This window comes from Carex rostrata, chromosome 30, assembly GCF_964058835.1.
Source record: "Carex rostrata chromosome 30, lpCarRost1.2, whole genome shotgun sequence".
Taxonomy (NCBI): Eukaryota; Viridiplantae; Streptophyta; class Magnoliopsida; order Poales; family Cyperaceae; genus Carex; species Carex rostrata.
Window position 1 is genome coordinate 6,166,269 of NC_135947.1, and position 20,855 is coordinate 6,187,123.

The following is a 20,855-nucleotide window of genomic DNA, read 5'->3' on the forward strand; positions in this document are numbered from 1 at the left end:
ATTAGCTAAAATAATTATATCAAAAATGTTGTATACATTAATTTTATCATGTTTATTGCATTAAAAGTTGTTTAAAATATTCTATCAATTGTCATCATAATAATAAAAATTATATAATTATATCTATAAATAAAATAATTTTTATATAATTTCAGATCTATTCATTTCCCTATTAAAATAATGGATATAAATAAACTCTTATTCAAATCATTACTCGATAAGTTAACGAATATTTTTTATTATCTGCATCTTAACCTGTTAAACTAACGAAAATAATTCTTACTTGTATCCATCTTGTCAAGTATGATTTGAATAGGATAAAAAATTCCTTAATTATTTAGCAGCAATTGTATCGATTTAACATTAAAAAATCAACAAATTTGAGTAACTTTTCTAATGAGGTTAAATGAGAGAGGCTGTTTTGGCATCTATTTTTACTGTATTATTTTTGCTACTCTGAGATCCGGACACAGGACACTTAATCAATTCTAAAAATATGAGTCGGCGAGCTTGCGAGCCGAGTCGAATCGAGTCAAGTGTTTACATGAGCCGAGTCGAACTGAGTTTTTTCTTTCATAATCAAGCCAAGTTAAGAGCCGAATCATTTTGCTTCTCTTATTGAGTCGAACCGAATTTGAGCCAAATCTTAATCATTAGCAGCCCTATTTGTACAGCCCAATCCAAATCAGTGTACTTATATTTTTTTTTTATTTCCGGGCCCAACCCAAGTTATTCCTTTCATTTTCTGTTTTCTATTTTAGGGCTTGCACCAGCCCAGTTCGAAGAAGACCTTGGCCCAGTTTCCATTTTACTTTAGGTTTGGTCTTAGCCCAGTTTATTTGATTCGTTCAATAACCAGACCCAAGGCCCAAAACATGGATTTTAATTCAAATCGGCCGAAACGCCTCATTTAAAATTAGGGCTGTAAACGAGCTGGCTTGGGCCGAGCTGGGCCTTAGCTCAGCTCGTTTATTTTGGCCCGAGCCTGGACCGAGCGAGCTGGACCTAGGTCACCCGAGTCAAAACCCTTGGCTCAGCTGGTGACAAGCCAGCCCGAGCTAGCTCGCGAGCTGACGAGCTGGCTCGCTGGACTTATTGGACTGCTATTATACAAATTCAAAAATAAAAAAATAAAAAATCTCATTCAAAACATTTAAGAAATTGTCCAGCAAGGCATATCTTCAAGCAACTAAAGCCATATCCTTTCTTCCCAAACCGAAAATACATCAATTTTGCATAATTGCGCCTTTGAAAATGGGACTGGACTTAAAATTATACGGGACTAAACCCTAAATTCACTGTAGCTTAACGAGCCGAGCTGGCCCGGTCCGAGCTGACTCCTGGCTCAGCTAGTTTATTTTGGCCCGAGCCTGAGCCGAGCTGGCTCGTTAACAGCTCGGTCCACTATCGAGCGAGCTGTTAGCGAGCGAGCTAGAGGCGAGCCACGAGCTTTTTTGACAGCCTATTTAAAATTTCCAAATTTTACATTCGGTCCCCCTGACAAGTGGTAATGATCAACGCCCTTACAATTAACATATCAGCCCTTCAGTTTATACTTTATACACAATTTCAGGTTAGTCTCTGTCATTAATATCCTCTACCAGAAATCAGATCAGAACATGGATTCTACTGGTACGACTGCACAAGAGTCCGAATACTCTGCATTAACGTACCGTTTATGGTTTTCTGAAAACCGTTCGATCAGAACCCGGATAAATCTAACCAAATATGTAATGCACGTGATATTTAATATTCGTACAAAATTAAATCGGACTGTCCAGATCTACATTTAAAATTTGAGTTAACACAGAGGATACGAGAGTACTCTCAGACTTCAAAATTTTTACAATGGACTGCCACTGGTTACTGGATACCTGCCGATTCAACCATCAGTTCTGCGCGTCACTTTCATCCATCCGAGTACGTATCCTCTGAGATATCTCAACTTTTGCGTGACCGACGTGTCCGGTGCCTATTCGGGGGTGATGTAGGGGTCAGTATTATGTGTGATTTGAGATTCGTGCAGATCGTATTTAAACGGCTGGGATCTTTCCAAAAGTCACGCAAAGTTTGAGATATCTCAGAGGATACGAATTCCATCCTGACGAGGTCATCCTTGCGGGAAATAAATCTGTTGTGATTCTCACAAGAATCACAGACCCTGCTTTTCCAAATTCACCCTTTATTTTTTTAAATGCACAAATCTCAGAGTCTGTCGTTTTATATGCACAAATCTCAAAACAAATGAATGGGTAGATTTGGAAAAGGTCCTGTGATTCTCAAGAATCACAGCAGATTTGTTTCCATCCTTCCGCGCATACAATTTTTTGGTTTGTTTATTAGCCTACGCCCTACGGGCATTAATCTTAAAATGTTTTTTATTTTTTTATTCTTAAGATAAATTAAAATCATTTTCACTTTTTTAAGAAATTTTTTTTATTCGGATTTTAAATTCATGCCGTTAACTTAGAAAGTACTATTTGTAGATGCTGGATTAAATTTTTATATCATTTGGATATTATTTTTCTTAAATTTAGTCCGCCGAAAACTGCAAACTATCTTTTAAAATATGATATTGAAATTAAATATATTCACAATTTTATTTTGAAAACCATTTTTTTTCGGTATTTAGACAGCAATTTTGTCCGAGAATTATTTTGCCTTCCACGTGTTTGTATTTAGAAGAGGTTAAGTAGACATTATGACAACTTCATCATCCAACATATTTTTTTTTTTTTTGAAAAATAGTTAATCTATAATATTTACCTTTTCTTTTTAATGTTTAGAAAAAAAAATGGATGCATACCAGAAATAAAAACATACAAATTTATTCTTTAGATGATAGTTTTGTTTGATGAATTTTGTTTGCTAAAATTACATGCATCATTTGATCTAAATTTTGTGATGTTAATCTTCTACTTGTTTAGTTTGTTAAACAGGTTGAAGCTAGAAGAGCAACACAACTATTATTTCTTTCTTTCAGTAATCGTAATTCAAACACACACAAGAAAAAAGTACAAGATGAATAAATTTGATAAGGAAAAATGCAGGAGTAGAGCTTATAAAGGATTTTTATCCCATTTATTTGACCAAGAAAGAAACAACAAACTTGGTTTAATAACAACACATTGGGATAACTTGAGCTTCCATTTTCATTAAATGGAGAAATAGGTAGATGAAAATCAGTTTGGAGGAAGGTCAGTCCGGGCAAGCTCAACTGGCGGTGGCGGACTTGCCCCAAGAATCCTCGGGCAGCAGCAAATTTGATTGCAAACACCTGAAAAATAATTTGAATTATCTCTCTATGTATGTATGAGTTCATAAAAAATATTTTATTTTTGTCAGATTATTGAAAATTAAAAATACTGGATTGACAAAAAAATATGTCTTTAAATTAAGAAAAAGTCACCCAAGTAAGGAAATTGTTTGAAAGATGGGTTGGGTCTTGCAAGCACAAATGAGGTAGGACTAGGGTGAGCAGAAAAGACTACAAATTTGATTAGTGTGATGGTGAAGAGCTCCATTCTACTTCTACCCATCTCTCTACTTTCTTTCTCTCACTTGTTTGCAAATATGACTAGAATCCCATCCCAATGTAGCCTTAGGGCGTGTTCGGATGTCACGGGATTACGGAATGGGAATTCACTTTTGAAAAAGTGGGAACCCACGGGTATGGAATGTATGGAATTAATTATGAAAATATGAGAAAATGAGTGTTCGTTTGTATCATGGGATTAATTGCGGAAAATTTTGATTTATTTTGAAATATGCATATTTATTTAATTGTTTTGGTTTATTTAGTTATAAATAATTTTTTATTTAATTATCTTTTTTGAATAGTATAGTGTTATGTTCTGATTTTAACCAATTAAGTTAAAGTTAGCTTAATATAAAAAAGTAATTAAATATAAATTGTTTTTATATTAATTAAACATAAAATTACAATGAAAAAAACTGTCGTACCACCATCTATTTATTTAGACCAATAATATATTGTAAATTTAATATTTTAATGGGTTGTAAATTGTAACATTTGGTAAACATAATTTTATATAATTATTTTAATTAATAAAATTGTTACATATAATTAATTAAATAAATTGAATCATAACATATCATTATTTTATAAAATACAAATATTTTTATAATTAAATAAGGTGTATTTAATCAGTATAATACTTGTTTTCTTCTTATTACTTAGTTTACCATTATCATGGTTTAATTTTTTAATCTGCATTATATAATAAATAAAGTACATAGAGAGAGCGCCAACAGGAAATATTTAATGATGTCTGAGTGAATTTGTGTCCGAATCAGTTTAGGTCTTTAGTCCCACCATTAAAATTATAGAGAACAGAGGGTGCTTATATATGTACAAAGCACTAGAGGAAAAAGACAAAAAAAAAGTTTAGTTTTATTTGTACTGTAATTTGCGGAAAGAGAAAAAGAGAGGGGATGGGAAAAAACAAATTCACTCCGAGCTCCGTTTTTAATTCCTACCAAATTGCATTGATATAGGAACTGTGGTGGGAATAAATATAGGAATAATTGAAAAAAAATTGTCTGTCCGAACGGGTTTGGGAATTTAAGTGGGAATTAGTAAGTTCCTGGTGTGAACATTCTAATTCAGTACGTAGCCGCCTCGGCCTCTGCAATAAAATTTCAAGTGATTGTTGAATTTCTCAATTCAGAGCCGCCTCTTAGTAAAACTGTTAAAATAATTTCTGAGAAACCAAAAAATTGGATAAGAAAAGCATGTACAAATAGGAATTTATATCTAAATGCAATTAATTATAAGGTCAAAGTAGAGTCAACATTGGTTGATACAAGGAAAAAATGAAATAGTTTTAATTTATAGTCGACTCTTGACTGGGCCTCGGCTGCTATTGCAATCTGTTATATATCCATCGTTATCAATTTAAGGCTGCCTCGTCAGCAATGAGTCATATAACTAGTACAAGTTGAGAATTCTCTCTCCTTTAATGAAATAGCTGTAGATTCATTAGCATAAAGTTTAAAAACTAAAAGCTTAAAACTTAACAATCATGACATTAAGATATTTATAATACACAGGTTTGGCACCGGGTTTAGAGAACCTTTTCCAAGGTTCTAACAATCATAGAACCACAACCAAATACAAAAAAGCCAAGTGAAATTTAAAGATCATGTGACGACGGATGGAGAAGAAGAGGGAATGACAATGTCAATCTCATCTAATGTTGGCCGATCATGCAAAGCCAAGCCGTGCTCATTTGCCAAGTGCAAAAGACAAATGAAGAATAGATGTGGCGAAATGTCCCTATCTGGGGATTCTTTCAGGAATTGATGCAGAATCACAGATAGGGTCACTGTTGCCTCCTTTTCCTTCTCTTCCTCATTTTCCTCATTTTCCTATCAAGATAAACAAATGGAGATATTAGTATTGACTTCAAATATCAAGCGTAGGGAAAGTGTTTGATTAGTTTATAGTATGTATGTTAACTCACAGCTTGGACATCTTCGACAGAGTCTTTTATGTGGCCCCATAACATGTCCTTCAGGGCATGCACATCCACCTGCTTCGACACCTTGTCATACTTTACATCTATCTTGTTCACCTGAAACCGATATACAAATTACTAGTAAGAACAATTAATATAATAACCAATGAAGAGCAACCAGTTCTTAACTTGAGCAATCGACACCACTCAAAATTGGCCCAAAGTTGAGATGCTAAATCAAAACTACAAAAAAGATGAACAAAGGAAACAAGAAGAAAACCTGGCGAGGTTTACAAAGCAGCGATCCAGGCTCGCCCATGTTATAATCATTTCCAAAGCCGTGCCCATTATCACTCATGACATCATCATGATCCCACGATGATGGTGGTGATTCAAAGTCATCATAATTCTCATATTCTCTCTCTTCACCTGTTTCAAATTTCAAATCAATTTCAAAAAACTCAATTTTAAATGCAGGCAAATCACCCAGATCAACACCACTTAAAATAAATTTTAAGATCTAATTTCTTCAACTGCAACCTTTTCTCATTTTGCGTCTTTCTCTCTGATTACTTGGTTTATTATATCCATACTACGGCATCGATTCTTATATTAGTGAATAATAGATTACAAAAAACAGAGAAGAAGAGAAGAACCACTAACTCACCAGATGGTTTCTTTCCTTTCCTCCCAAGGCACTAAAAGAGATAACAACAAAATTTGTCAAATTAAAGACAGTCACATATACAAGAAGAAATGAACGTTGAGATTGCAAAAAAAAAAAAAAAAATTACCATTGTATCAGGCAGGAGAAATAGCTTGACAAGGCTATCAGGCCGGTAATGGCAATCTTCTGGAAGCCTGTTACTACAAGCAGCTCTATTGGCCGGGAGCAGCAAAGATTTTGGATTTTTTGGGGGTGCAAATAAAGATTCCAAAACCTGCTTATCAAGAGGTTTTGTAAAATCGATATCCGGTTGATCTCTTTTGCTCTTAGACCTTTTTGGTGCTGTTTCTGAATTGCCGGCCGAAACTGCATTCAACTCTGATCCTGAATCAGATATTATTACAGTCTATTTCAACAATTACTATACATATAAAATACTGAAAAGTGAATGTAGAGAAGATTTTCTAATACCTTTGATTTTACGGAACTTCCAATGGTCAGGGCCCGCCCAGGCATTGTTCTTTGAAGAAAAACCTAAACCTTGCACCAAAAAATCGGTAATTCTCTCCAACTTTTCATCCTCACACATATCCCGATGCATGTACTCACCATCTCCCTACAATTGAGCAGAACTTAATTAAGTCACTGTACAGTTTTGCTGATCTTCAAACAACAAAAAGGAAACATAACAGAGGCAAAAGCACCTCTTCATTAGAAGGAAATGTGCTCTCATCAACCACGCTCTCTCTATCATCATCATAGTTAAAATTATCATTTTCATTATCAAAATTCCAAGAGGGCCCACACTCAGCAAATCCATCTCCACTGACACCAGACCCCATATCTGTATTACTAGCATCTCCATCTATCGTCTCCTCTGTGAAAACTGGGGCTTGATCCAAAGAAGAGATGGACTCAGAGGGTGGCCTTTGATTCTCTTCATCAAACTGTTCAACAATAAGCCTCAGGGTAGGAGATATCTCTTTTTCATTAGGCATGTCAAGCATCATTCTCTCAATTGAATCTGTGCAAACAAAATGGTGAGATTTGGAGCCTGATGGCAAGTATTAAGCATTAGGAGAAATTTCAGAGATGTAATGAAATGCATTACACTTGTTGTACTTGTACCAGTATGGTTTTACTGATAGTGAGCATTTCTTTTCTTTTTTCCTTCATTTGATTTGAGTTGGCTTGGAGTTTTCTAACTAAATAGTTTTAAAAGTAAATGGAAACCTGATAAAAATAGCCATGAAAAAGCATAAGAAACATTGTTTGGACTTCCTTATCTAAAAGAAAGATATTACTTTAATAATGGTATACTAAATAGAGAAGCATATTTTGAAATGAGACTTCACATATATGAATGGGATGGGACATATTTAATGAATTTGTTCAGGTGATCAAATCATAAAAAATGAGAACGAGAAATTGAAGGGGAGGAAACAAAAAGACAAAACCTTTGGCAAATGATAGATCAATCGTTGCATTCTTGTAATTTGGTGCATCAGTTAATCCACACTTCTCAGGTACTTCAAACGAATCAAAGAGCACACGACACCCACCATACACCCCCAAATTGTACAATAGGAGACCCTTGGCACCACCTTCATCAAACTTAGCTGTCGTCTGGTGGTATAGCGGGTCCACCGTGAATGCAACTAGGGTTACAGATTAGACAAATAATGATTAAAATGATAGTAGAGTAATAAGTTGAGAGGGATATGGTTGACATCTTCAGAGAATAATACAATATTATTCAAATAATCTCAATATGTGTTTCCCAGATATCATTTTTTCAATATGTGTTTACCAGATATCAGTTTTTCATAGTCGGGACAATTGTAGATAAAATTGATAGCAAAATACAAGAAGGATGAGGTTAATGTACCATCAAATTTCTTCACATTAAGGGCCTCAAATGAAGACTCTAGAGTTGACATGGGAGATGCCTGCTTTGATATGAAATAATTATGTAACTTGTTTGTAGATACACAAATATATATATATATATATATATAGAGAGAGAGAGAGAGAGATAGGCTAATATACAATCGATTGTTCCTAGCCTCCCGAACAACCAAGTCGTTTTTCGATTTTTAAAGTCCAAATGATTGATCCAAACCGTTAGATGTGATCTCCATATTAAAATGTGCTAGGAGGCCAAATTTTACATTTTTTGGAATTTGTTTACTATTTATTAAGCCACTTTGAAAATCACTGATCCAACAGTGGCTTAACCAAACAGTAAAATCAGAAGCTACCGTTGGATCAGCGATTTTCAAAGTGGCTTAATAAATAGTAAACAAATTCCAAAAAATATAAAATTTGGTCTCCTAGCACATTTTAATATGGAGATCACATCTAACGGTTTGGATCGATCATTTGGACTTTCAAAATGGAAAAACGACTTGGTTGTACAGGAGGCTAGGAACAATCGATTGTATATTAGCCTCTCTCTCTCTCTCTCTCTCTCTCTCTCTCTCTCTCTATATATATATATATATATAACACCATTGTTTGTTGCTGATTACCTACACCTGACTGCACAAATCGGCACAAACTTATACTAAGTCAAATTGAGGTTAACTTGGTTTAGATGGCGCACAGGCACAATTGAGGATTACTGAGCATTCTAATTGCACAATTGTAGTTAATTTTTGGTACTTAGCGGCTAATTTGGGAATTTCCAAAAATTGAATCAAGTACAAGTGAAACTTAAATGTTTAGATTCATTTATCTATATATGGAGTGCATACCTTACTATTAGTCTCCTTCTTTGAGGGACCCTCTTCCCCTGCTATTGTAGCATTATCTTCATTTGCTTCCAGATCTAAAATAAATCTCAATTGGTGTAAACCGTCAAAAAAAAAAAATCATATCCACAAAAATAGAACCAAAAAGGGTTTTCATATATACATAGATTTTCCTACGAAACATCACAACAGATTAAAAATCTATGATTATCAGTGTTGGATCTTCTCCAGGGAGTAATTTGGTTTCGCTCTTGTTTCAATAACAATGTGAGCATAGTATTAAGGTTTTAAATGATCTCTTTGGTCAAAACCTGAAGTTTAATTTTTTTTATGTTTGTTATTTCTTTATTTTTTTAAACTTTAATTTTACTTTGTGTTAAGGTTCAAGGTAAAACTCTAACCTTTGTCATCATCTCTACCAGCACGATTGATGCCACCAAGCACCTTATATGCCTCAGCATGAACTGAATCAACTCTTAATGAATATATCTTCACGCCTGCCTCCAGTGTACAGCTCGCCTTCACATTACATGCACATTTAATCAACTCATACCATCTTTGGTCTCTATATGTTACAACTCACAGTCCAATGGGCAGTAAAAAAACAACAAAAATATAAAATGACTTCTTAGAATAGGATATGCTATTCTCACTTTGGTTCTTCTGAACTCAACTGGGCCCAATAAAAATGATAAAGGCCCTTATAAAAGTTGCACCAGAACTGTGACATTAGTAACCGAGATCCAAATTTCTTGAAGTTCTTGCAAGACCCAATAATTAGATGAGTAACAAGGAACAATTTTTTGAAAAAATGGTGACTTCTTTGCCCCTACTTATAACACAGTTGTACCATAAATCAAATTTTAAGAATTCTTTTTTTGGAAAAAAGAGTAAATTTATTTTGAGATGTTTAGTTTGTACTGGTTAGAAAGCAATTTTATTGACAAAATATGAAGCTAGTGGCAACTTTAATATTGTTTGTATTTAACATAAATTTCAACAGTTTTCTGTTATTTGTGAACATCCCAGAAAATGTCAAGTCTCAGTTCCACATAGAGAAATTTTGGAATCTCTTTGGCAAAAATGGTATAAGATCACTATGTAGTTTAAAACGAACAGTTAAGAGAATAGAAGTTACCTTCTGAAAGTTGGTTTCAGTATCTTGCTCTGTATCTGCTTTGATAACCTCGCTTAAGTGGTCGATTAGACCAAGTTCCCATGTATTCTTTTGGTTAATTTTCTGCATACATAGAGAAAATAAAAATCAAACAGAAAATAAGAAAAATGTAATAGGGAAGAAGAGAAAACCGTACAGACATTATCTGAGAAAAGCTTCAGGCAACGGTCATACAACTTTAGAACCTCATCCCCGTTCATTGTATAGTTCCTTTGTTAATTTCAAAATTTTTAAGTATTCATATAAAAAGGAAGATTTTGCAGGAATTTATGGGTAAAGCGAAAGAATTTTTTTTTTCCAAAAATAGATAGGGGAAAAATAAAAGGCGGAAAGAGTGTAAATTTTTTTTTCAAAATCAACCTTTAAAGAAAGTAATTCGCATATATACCCTGGAGACACCCAAACGGTGCTTCCAAAAACTATTTAAGAAATACCAAGGGACTAATCGCAAATAAATTAAGAAAATCATTTTTTCGCAGAGAGAAAAAAAAGTTGTAGGGGTGATTGTACAAAAATAGCACAGTACACTTGGCGAAGGTATTTTCTGAAGAGAGAGAGAGAGAGAGAGAGTGTAGAATTCGTACATTCTCTGAAGCTAATCGGATGCAGTTCTGATACAACTCCAAGATTTGTTCTCTATCCATCACATCCGACTTCGCATTCCCTTCTCCGTTGGCTTGACAAGCAGCCGCGGCTTGCGCGTACAATACGGAGAGGGAAGACCGGCGTCGGCGCGCGGCGGCTCTCGCCTGAGCACGCTCAAGTTCGTCGTCGTTTGAGCCGAGTGGGGCTATCCGATCGGGATCCTGAACGCGCGCTGGTCGAGGGTTTTGCAGATCAGCTTCTGCTTGTGGATCTCTCATGGTGAAGAGAGAGAGAGAGAGGAGGTTTTAAAGTTTTTTCGATTTTCCCTCCCTTGGGTGTGCTCCAGAAACTTTAGAGGGGAGAGCAAGGGACGGGACAGAAGGGGAAGTTTTTTAAATGATTACTTGCTCTACAGATGTAAGGGAGGGAAGGATAGTCAAAATTATATCTATGATTTTAAACTTATATTTTATCTTATATAACTCTTTGTCCTCATATGGTATTACCCGAGATTTTTAAAATATATATATATATATATATTTTATTAAAAATAATCAGGTTTCTAGCTAGATTTTTAAAAATACTCAGGTTGCGGAAAAAATCCGCACTCCAAATTTTTTTTTTTAGAGTTTGGAGAAATAAAATATTCATAGTTTGGTTTTTTTTTTTATAAACTCGTTTTTTTTATAATATATGTATAATATATGTATATGTATATATATATATATAGAGTTAGGCTGGGGTGCTATGAATAGCATAGTGGCCTCTATGCTACGGCTCAATATTCGAGTTTTCAAAATTCAAACGGTCGATCCGAACTGTTCATCTTATTCTCCATATTAATATCTTCTTGGAGACCAAATTTTATAATTTTCTGAATTTTTTTACTATTTATTAAGCCACTTTGAAAATCGCTAATCCAACGGTTTTACTGTTTTGTGCAGCCACCGTTGGATCAACAATTTTGTAAAATACTTAATAAATAGTAAAAAAATTCAGAAAAATGTAAAATTTGGTCTCCAAGCAGATATTAATATGGAGAATAAGATGAACGGTTCGGATCGACCGTTTGGATTTTGATATATGGTGCATTGCAATGCATGAACCCTCTTATGCATTGCACTATAAATCATGGATTTAAAGTCCAAACGACCGATCCGAACCGTTCATCTTGTTCTTCATATTAATATGTGCTTAGGGACCAAATTTTACATTTTTTGGAATTTTTACTATTTATTAAGCAATTTTGAAAGTCGCTGATCTGATGGTCCAGAAAATTTTACTGTTTTTACTGTTCACAGCAAAACAGCAATTTTCAAAAATGCTTAATAAATAGTAAAAAAATTCCAAAAAATGTAAAATTTGGTCTCCAAGCACATTTCAATATGGATTAAACATCTAACGGTTCGGATCGGTCGTTTGGACTTTAAATCCGTGATTATAGTGCAATGCATAAGGGGGTTCATGCATTGCAATGCACCATAGCCCATCTCTCTCTCTATATATATATGGAGTTAGGCTGGGGTGCTATGGATAGCATAGAGGCCTCTATGCTACGGCTCAATATTCGAGTTTTCAAAATCCAAACGGTCGATCCGAACCGTTCATCTTATTTTCCATATTAATATCTGCTTGGAGACCAAATTTTACATTTTTCTGAATTTTTTTACTATTTATTAAGTATTTTACAAAATTATTGATCCAACGGTGGCTGCACAGAACAGTAAAACCATTGGATTAGCGATTTTCAAAGTGGCTTAATAAATAGTAAAAAAATTCAGAAAATTATAAAATTTGGTATCCAAGCAGATATTAATATGGAGAATAAGATGAATGGTTCGGATCAACCGTTTGAATTTTGAAAACTTGAATATTGAGCCGTAGCACGGGAGGCCACTATGCTATCCATAGCACCCCAGCCTAACTCTATATATATGTATGTATATATAATATAATATATGTAGAGTATGGCTAAATTGCTACTGGTAGCACTTCGACTTAAGTGCTTACGGGGTCATATCTTCGTATTTGATGTTCAAACAACAAATTCAAATCGTTAGATGTTCAATCTATATTAAAATGTGTTTGGAGACCAAATTTTACATTTTTTTGGAATTGTTTTACTATTTATTAAGATGGTTTGAAATCGCTGTTTTTTAATGGTACATAATTTTAATAAAAACACCGATTTTCAAACCATCTTAATAAATAGTAAAAAAATTCCAAAAAATGTAAAATTTGGTCTCCAAGCACATTTTAATATAGATTGAAAATCTAACGGTTTGAATTTGTTGTTTGAACATCAAATACTAAGATATGATCCCGTAAGCACTTAGGTCGAAGTGCTACCGGTAGCAATTTATCCATACTCAATATATGTATATATAATGATGAGGGATCAAGTTACAACAAGCATTTTCTACATTTTCAAAGTCCAAATCGTCAATCCAAACCTTTAGATGTGATCTCTACAATAAAATGTGTTTGGAGACCAAATTTTATATTTTTTGGAATTTTTTTACAATTTATTAAGATGGGTACAAAATTCAATGGTCTGAATTTTACTAGTTTTTGTACCCATCTTAATAAATAGTAAAAAAATTCCAAACAATGTAAAATTTGGTCTCCAAGCACATTTTATAGTAGAGATCACATCTAACGGTTTGGATCGACGATTTGGACTTTGAAAATGTAAAAAATGCTTGTTGTAATTTGTTGTAACTCAAAAATTGTTGTAACTTGATCCCTTCTCATATATAATATATGTATATAGAGTAGAACTAGGGTGCATTTAAGCTTACCAAAGTTTTGGTGAGCTTAACTATAAAACTAATCAAATCAATTTCAAATGACGAATCCGAACCGTTGAAACCCGTCTACCTTACGTGTGATGCATCTACATGTGAAATTTTTAAACATTCGAATTAATTTAGTATAAAGTCAAGCGGTCAAAAACGTTCAAAAAATGAATGCACTAAAATTAATTTATTAACCTTCTAATTTTGACCGCTTGACTTTATACTAAATTAATTCGAATGTTTAAAAATTTCACATGTAGATGCATCACACGTAAGGTAGGCGGGTTTCAACGGTTCGGATTTGTCATTTGAAATTGATTTCATGAGTTTTAGAGTTAAGCTCGCCAAAACTTTGGTGAGCTTAAGAGCATCCTAGTTCTACTCTATGTATATATATATAGAGATGGGCTACGGTGAGTTGCGAAGTAAAGCGACTATTTTACTTCACGCTCATATTTTGCGATTTTGATGTTCAAAACGTCGATCCGAATCGTTCATCTTGTTCTCCATATTGAAATGTGCTTGGAGACCAAATTTTACATTTTTTGGAATTTTTTTACTATTTATTAAGCAATTTTGAAAGTCGCTGATCTGATGATCCAGAAAATTTTATTGTTTTTTACTGTTCACAGCAAAACAACAATTTTAAAAAATGCTTAATAAATAGTAAAAAAATTCCAAAAAATGTAAAATTTGGTCTCCAAGTACATTTCAATATGGATTAAACATCTAACGTGTGGACTTTCAAAATAAAAATACGGCGTAAATTAGAAACGCGTTTTACTTCGCAACTCACCGTAGCCCATCTCTCTCTCTCTCCCTCTCTCTCTATATATATATATATAGAAAGAGAGATAGAGAGTGGCTAATATGCATTCGGTTGCATATGGACCGAAGTACTACCGGTCCAAATTTGATTTTTCAAAATCCAAACGGTCAATTTGAACCGTTCATCTTGTTCTCCATATTAATATGTGCTTGGAGACCAAATTTTATATTTTTCTGAATTTTTTTACTATTTATTAAGTATTTTACAAAATTGTTGATCCAACGGTAGCTTAACAAAACAGTAAAATTAGCAGCCACCGTTGGATCAACAATTTTGTAAAATACTTAATAAATAGTAAAAAAATTCAGAAAAATATAAAATTTGGTCTCCAAGCACATATTAATATGGAGAACAAGATGAACGGTTCAGATTGACCGTTTGGATTTTGAAAAATCAAATTTGGACCGGTAGCACTTCGGTCCATATGCAATTGAATGCATATTAGCCACTCTATATATATATGTATGTATGTATGTATATCAAATTTGACCTTTACTGGTAAATCAGCAAGTCTGGACTGATACAGGGACCAAACTGTAAAAGTGATTACACCAGCATGTAGAGCATTCAAAAATATACAAAATTGACACAAATTTCAATTTATTTGGATTTTTTTACAGTTAGTTGTGAATTTTCAAAGTTCAGCTTTCGAAAAAAATTTAAACAGCCATAACTTTGGCTAAGAATGTCGGATTTACGCGTATGACCACTTTTCGAAAAGGGGGGGACGAGACGGATCCGATTTTGCTCAAGTGGTACATTGGGAATCGTCACATCGGAAGCATCAGAATTTAAAAAAAACATCGTTTAGTGCCTCAAAAATTCAGTTTAAGTTTTCGTTCAACAGTAGACGTACAACGATCGGTATTTTGTTTAGTATAATTTAGATTTTTGCATTTAGAGTAATTTAGGTTTTTGTATAATTATATTATATTATATAATTATACAAAAATCTTAATTATATGTAATTATATTATATATAAATATAATATATACATATATAATATATGAGGAGGGATCAAGTTACAACAAGCTACAACAAGCATTTTTTACATTTTCAAAGTCCAAATCGTCGATCCAAACTGTTAGATGTGATATCTACAATAAAATGTGCTTGGAGATCAAATTTTACATTTTTTGAAATTTTTTTACTATTTATTAAGATAGGTACAAAAACTAGTCAAATTCATACCATTGAATTTTGTACCCATCTTAATAAATAGTAAAAAAAAATCCAAAAAATGTAAAATTTGGTCTCCAAGCACATTTTATTGTAGAGATCACATCTAACGGTTTGGATCGACGATTTAGACTTTGAAAATGTAGAAAATACTTGTTGTAACTTGTTGTAACTTGATCCCTCCTCATAATATATACATATATTATATTATACATATATTATATATACATATATATATATAGAGAGAGAGATGGGCTATTGTGCATTGCAATGCATAGGCCATGGTGTGCATTGGATCATAAATCACCGATTCAAAGTCCAAATGACCGATCCAAACCGTTCATCTTGTTCTCCATATTAATATGTGCTTGGAGACCAAATTTTACATTTTTTGGAATTTTTTTACTATTTATTAAGCCACTTTGAAAATCGCTGATCCAACGGTGGCTTCTGATTTTACTGTTCCAAACAGTCACCGTTGGATCAGCGATTTTCAAAGTGGCTTAATAAATAGTAAAAAAATTCCAAAAAATGTAAAATTTGGTCTCCAAGCACATATTAATATGGAGAACAAGATGAACGGTTTGGATCGGTTATTTGGACTTTGAATCGGTGATTTATGGTCCAATGCACACCATGGCCTATGCATTGCAATGCACAATAGCCCATCTCTCTCTCTCTCTCTATATATATATATATTATACATATATTATACATATATTATAAAAAAAAACCAAACCATGGATATTTTCTTTCTCCAAACTCTAAAAAAAAAATTTCGGGGCGCGGATTTATTCCGCGACCTGGAATAAAAATTCCGGGGCGCAGATTTTTTCCACGGCCTAAGTATTTTTAAAAATCTGGCTGGAACCTGGTTATTTTTAATAAAATAATTTTTTTTTTGGTATTTTTAAAAATCTCGGTGGTATTACTATAGTTCACCAGGCATTTTCACATATTGTAACCGGTTACGAATGGCTGTCTTTTTCTATTTATTTCATATCTTTTCCTATTCCTCTTACTTGTGAAAATATAAAAGAAGAAACACAAAAGCATTTTAATTAAGGAATCAACAAGAATATAGATAAAATAAGACAGAAAATAGATGGAAAAGATCTACAAAGCAACTTCTTAACTGTGGTACCATTACCATCACTAGGGCTATAAACGAGCTGGGTCTTGGCTCAGCTCGTTAATTCTGGCCTGAGCCTGGACTGAGCGAGCTGGACAAGTCTTCCGAGTCAAAAGCCTTGGCTCAGCTTGTGACAAGCCAGTCTAAGCTGGCTCACTGGACTTTATTGAACTGCTATTATACAAATTCAAAAATATAAAATAAGAAAACTCATTCATACATGCAATAGCCAAGCCCACTAAATATTATAAATACATGCAATAGTCAAGTCAATTCATGCAACAACCAAGCCAATTCATACAATTAAATTCATACAACATATAAATCAACACAAAAATCAGCTAATGAGCCGAGCTGGTTATGGACCGAGCTGGCTCGGTCTGAGCTAACCTCTGGCTCAGCTTGTTTATTTTGGCCCGAGCTTGAGCCGAACTGGCTCGTTAATAGCTTGGTCCACTATCGAGCAAGCTGTTAGCGAGCGAGCTAGAGGCGAGTCACGAGCCACGAGCTTTTTTGACAGCCCTAACCATCACAGCTTAAAAGTTTGAACCAGTACGTTAATACCATGTCTCAAATGTGTTATACATGTGGCTAATCTTTCATTAAAAGAAAATGCATAATTAAAGGATAAAATGCTATTTTCAATCAGGCCAAATTAACACACTACAAAAAAACTTTAAAAGTATTATAATAATGTAATTTGATTATGTACGTGTACCAGCAGCACCTTAGGATGCAAGCATCAAAACAAAAGACAACTTTTCATTAACAACAACAACAACAAAAAATACAAACTTCACGATACATAGCTCAGTGCAAAGACAAAAACAAAAAAGTTACAAATATCACAATACTGTACATACTGTAAATAGCATTTTAGTGGTACATATCATACTTTTATAATAGCATTTTATAATAACTATTTTACCCTTCGGTTCAGCTTTTTATAGTTTCAGCAACTTCATTGATGCAAATAGCATTTTATAATATCTTACACAAACTCTATCTATCAAGTGTAAATTGTTTCCCAAAATGGTATAACCAGCGTACCAGTACAGTTGGTACAGACCACAAAGTACCAGTACAATTTTGTATATACCTCCAATCTTTTCATAATTACACAAACAAAAAATAGCTCAAATGTTTGTTACATGTCCAGATAGTATTTACACAAGCTCGATCATACAATCATTATGAAAACTTGGTACCAGTTTTTTTTTTCTTGTAATGCACCTTGTAAGCTCTAGAAGCAACATCAAATGTGCACCGAATTTTGGATAAAGCACGGACAACCATCAGAACAACAGCAGCAAATGCTCTTAACGAAGTAGTAATATTAGGCAACAGTCGTAGAAAAATGCATGCAGAATCCTCTCCTAATAGAGAAAAGCAACTAGAAGCAAACAATGCCACAATAACATGCATTCAAATTAAAAAAAATGAGAACAAAAACATTAGAGTGAGATAGGTGTGTTATGTTGTCAGTCCAGAATTAAACTAACTATTCAAATAGCTTTGCACGTGAAAGAAATAAATCAAGGCCTAACTAAATCTTGAGTCTAAGATAAATAATAGCTTATATAGACATTGCATCAATTAGAAGAACTATGCAACCATGCATGTTCATATTAAAAATTGGTGCAGCCTGAAAAAAACCCAATTCAGTTGTTCTTTTTTGGTGCCATAAGAAGAAAAAGAGGTCAAAGAATGCAAAAAATTACATAGTTTTAACCTCAAAATTGTAACTCAATGCAAAACTAACTTTGACCCGGTTGTACGTTGGTTTAACTATCTCACACTACCTTCCAGCACTATTATTAAGCAAAATTCACTACTTGCTACAACATGTAAAAAACTGGATCTCCATGTAAAATTGAAACTAAACACAGAAGATTAATTGATCAGCAATTGAACTTTTCTTAGTCATAGTTATCTAATTACCTCCCAATTAATGACATATTGCATATATTCTAACAAAGGCATTGCATCAAACACCACATGTGCATCCTTATACACCCACAATGTGCATACATACTCACTAAGGCTAAACCCAAATAATAATTGAAATAAATCTCATTAATAACGATTGAAGAATAGATTTGTTTAAATTAGTTATCTAATTTCTAGGAGTTGTTTTGGAGGGGCATGGTATTGGAGGTACAAGAGAACTAAAAATATTAGAGATTAGGAGTAATGGAAAGTTTTAAGTGATGCCTTGGTTTTTTTAGCCAGTAGGCACAAACTAATCTCACGATAAAAAATTATATGTAAACTATAACTCGTTACTAGTGCTCAAATAGTTTACTGTATCAAAGATCATCCACGGAGACCATAAAAACGAAGACAAATCACTACCGTATGAGAAATACGATCTGAGAACAAGAGCGGAGACAGCGAAAATGGAGATTTGACGCACGCGGGAAGAGGAAGAGGGTAACTCACGAAATTAGCAAGGTGGACCCTCTTTTTCTCTTGCTACACCCCCGATTTGGGGGTGACGAATTTCGTACTCTGTACGTATTTCCCTTCCCCCGGACTATGAGTTGTGGAGCAATTAATTCCTCAATATTTTACTCGCCCTCCCGTTCCCTCCAATTGGAGCACACCCTTAGGTATTAGGTATTGTTGTTTTTGAATCCGACGATTTCAATTCATCAATTCATTCAAGGCCCAGTTCTGCATCCCAGCCCAATTATATCAAATCAGAAATTGGGCCGTATTGGTTTTACTTTTCTTGTTTCTTTTTTAACAAATCAATGGGAGTGACTGCTGATTAGAGTGGGAAAAGTGGCCAGGTGGAGCTGGCTCCGACACGGAACAGCACGGCACGTGTGACTGTTCCGTGCTGTGTGCTTTTGAAAAATTTGGCACGGCACGTCAAGTAATCACGCGAGTCACGTGTAATTAGGACCGTCAGGTCTTAATTAAATGTTGAATCTTGAATAAAATAACTTAAATTGAATAAACTAACTTAAATTATGAAAAAAATAGTTACATGTGAGAAACATAACCAATTACGTTTGGACACAGCATATGAATAGTCATGGCACGCAAGTCACGCGAGTCAACGTGAGAAATGTAACCAGTTACGTTTGAACACATCACGTGAATAGTCACCGTGACTCACATGCCGTGACCACCCCTTAACATTTTGATCACGATACGGCACGTGTCATTGTTCACTTGGTCACAGCACGGCACAGTACAAGACCAAAGTCACGGCATGTTAATCACGACACATTATTAGATAATCACTTGAAAAAGCTTAACCAACAAAATCGGATCTCATTAAATGATTAAAAAAAAATGAAAATGATAACAATGGTCTCTTGAATAAATAATTATTGTTCTTCAGAAACAAAGGTCTTTTATTTGGGCCAAATACGAGATTAGGCCTGGAATTTCTATTGGGTTGACCTTATGCTGCTATTCAATTATGACATGAAATTGGCCCTTATAATAAAAAAAATGGGGCATAATTAATTTCCAATTGGGCCGATAATACGAAAACAAGTTATAAAATTTCAATTTATCTCCACAACATGTTCATATTCACGTAATATATATAGCTGTGCATCTACATGACTTGTTCATTGTGCCCATGCAAGTCATTCAGGAATTCACATCAAATAAGGTACCTCAATTTTTGAGTTTGAATCCGGTACGTTTGTTATATATAATACCCGAATTCTGATCGGTTGACGATCTAGATTCAAACTCAAACGGTGAGGTAATGTAGAGGTTCCAGACTCGTCATTCAGGATATATGGGTCTTTCAGTATTTCTCTTTGCTTTGTCACTAAGTATAAGTTTGTTTTTGAATCAATTTCTCATGTCCGTCAAATTTTTTGAAATTGAAGATTTCTCCCTCAAAATTTTTGTGAATAAAATTTTGTTTTTGTAGTTACTCATCAACATTACAAAATCATTCATATTTCATCTTTTATTTATTTAATTAGAATAATCTTAGCCCGTAAATTTTAGCCGCACCTTTCCAATATTAAAATTACTGTACTTCTAATCTTGATTAAATTTGGCTTTACAACAAGTTTCTTATGTGTACATAGAAGAAGAGGGAAGGAGTGTTTTGCATGATCTATCATACATGTCTTATTTCTTTTATTACCCCTTGAATTATATAAATAATACCAATTATAATTTATTGTATATAGCAAAAGAGTAAAAGTTCTCAACAAATAAGCATATTTTATTTCTTTCATAGAATGTTGATTTGACAACTAGTGAAAAATTCTC

The 20,855-nt window shown here is 33.8% G+C and overlaps 1 protein-coding gene and 1 long non-coding RNA gene across 5 annotated transcripts; both read right to left on the reverse strand.

Moving 5' to 3' along the window:
• Positions 1–3,053: 3,053 nt before the first annotated feature.
• Positions 3,054–3,552, reverse strand: LOC144547036 (uncharacterized). The gene is made up of 2 exons (XR_013508971.1): positions 3,410–3,552; positions 3,054–3,277 (listed from the first exon to the last, which is right to left on the reverse strand). It is a non-coding gene; the product is annotated as an uncharacterized LOC144547036 (long non-coding RNA).
• A 1,466-nt stretch (positions 3,553–5,018) lies between these two features.
• LOC144546957 (condensin complex subunit 2-like) lies at positions 5,019–10,956 on the reverse strand. Of its 4 annotated transcripts, none has more exons than XM_078295548.1 (13): positions 10,662–10,956; positions 10,039–10,140; positions 9,302–9,419; positions 8,904–8,977; positions 8,036–8,096; positions 7,605–7,805; positions 6,852–7,171; positions 6,619–6,763; positions 6,275–6,531; positions 6,148–6,178; positions 5,761–5,909; positions 5,487–5,597; positions 5,019–5,382 (listed from the first exon to the last, which is right to left on the reverse strand). In XM_078295548.1, the coding sequence occupies exons 1-13, from the start codon at positions 10,938–10,940 to the stop codon at positions 5,164–5,166; spliced, it is 2,067 nt and encodes a 688-aa protein (XP_078151674.1). In that variant the 5' UTR covers positions 10,941–10,956; the 3' UTR covers positions 5,019–5,163. The 4 variants fall into 4 exon arrangements, with proteins under 4 accessions (XP_078151674.1, XP_078151675.1, XP_078151673.1 ...); XM_078295549.1 differs by having other exon boundaries at positions 5,021–5,391; positions 6,275–6,513; XM_078295547.1 differs by having other exon boundaries at positions 5,021–5,391.
• Positions 10,957–20,855: the final 9,899 nt, after the last annotated feature.

Excerpts from the sequence above, each read along its gene's own strand:
- LOC144546957 (XM_078295547.1), bottom strand. The coding sequence starts at position 10,940 with ATGAGAGATCCACAAGCAGAAGCTGATCTGCAAAACCCTCGACCAGCG. Across the intron at positions 9,420-10,038 it reads CTGAAACCAACTTTCAGAAG|GCGAGCTGTACACTGGAGGC; the intron begins GTAACTTCTATT and ends TGTAATGTGAAG. Across the intron at positions 8,097-8,903 it reads AGAAGGAGACTAATAGTAAG|GCATCTCCCATGTCAACTCT; the intron begins GTATGCACTCCA and ends ATATCAAAGCAG.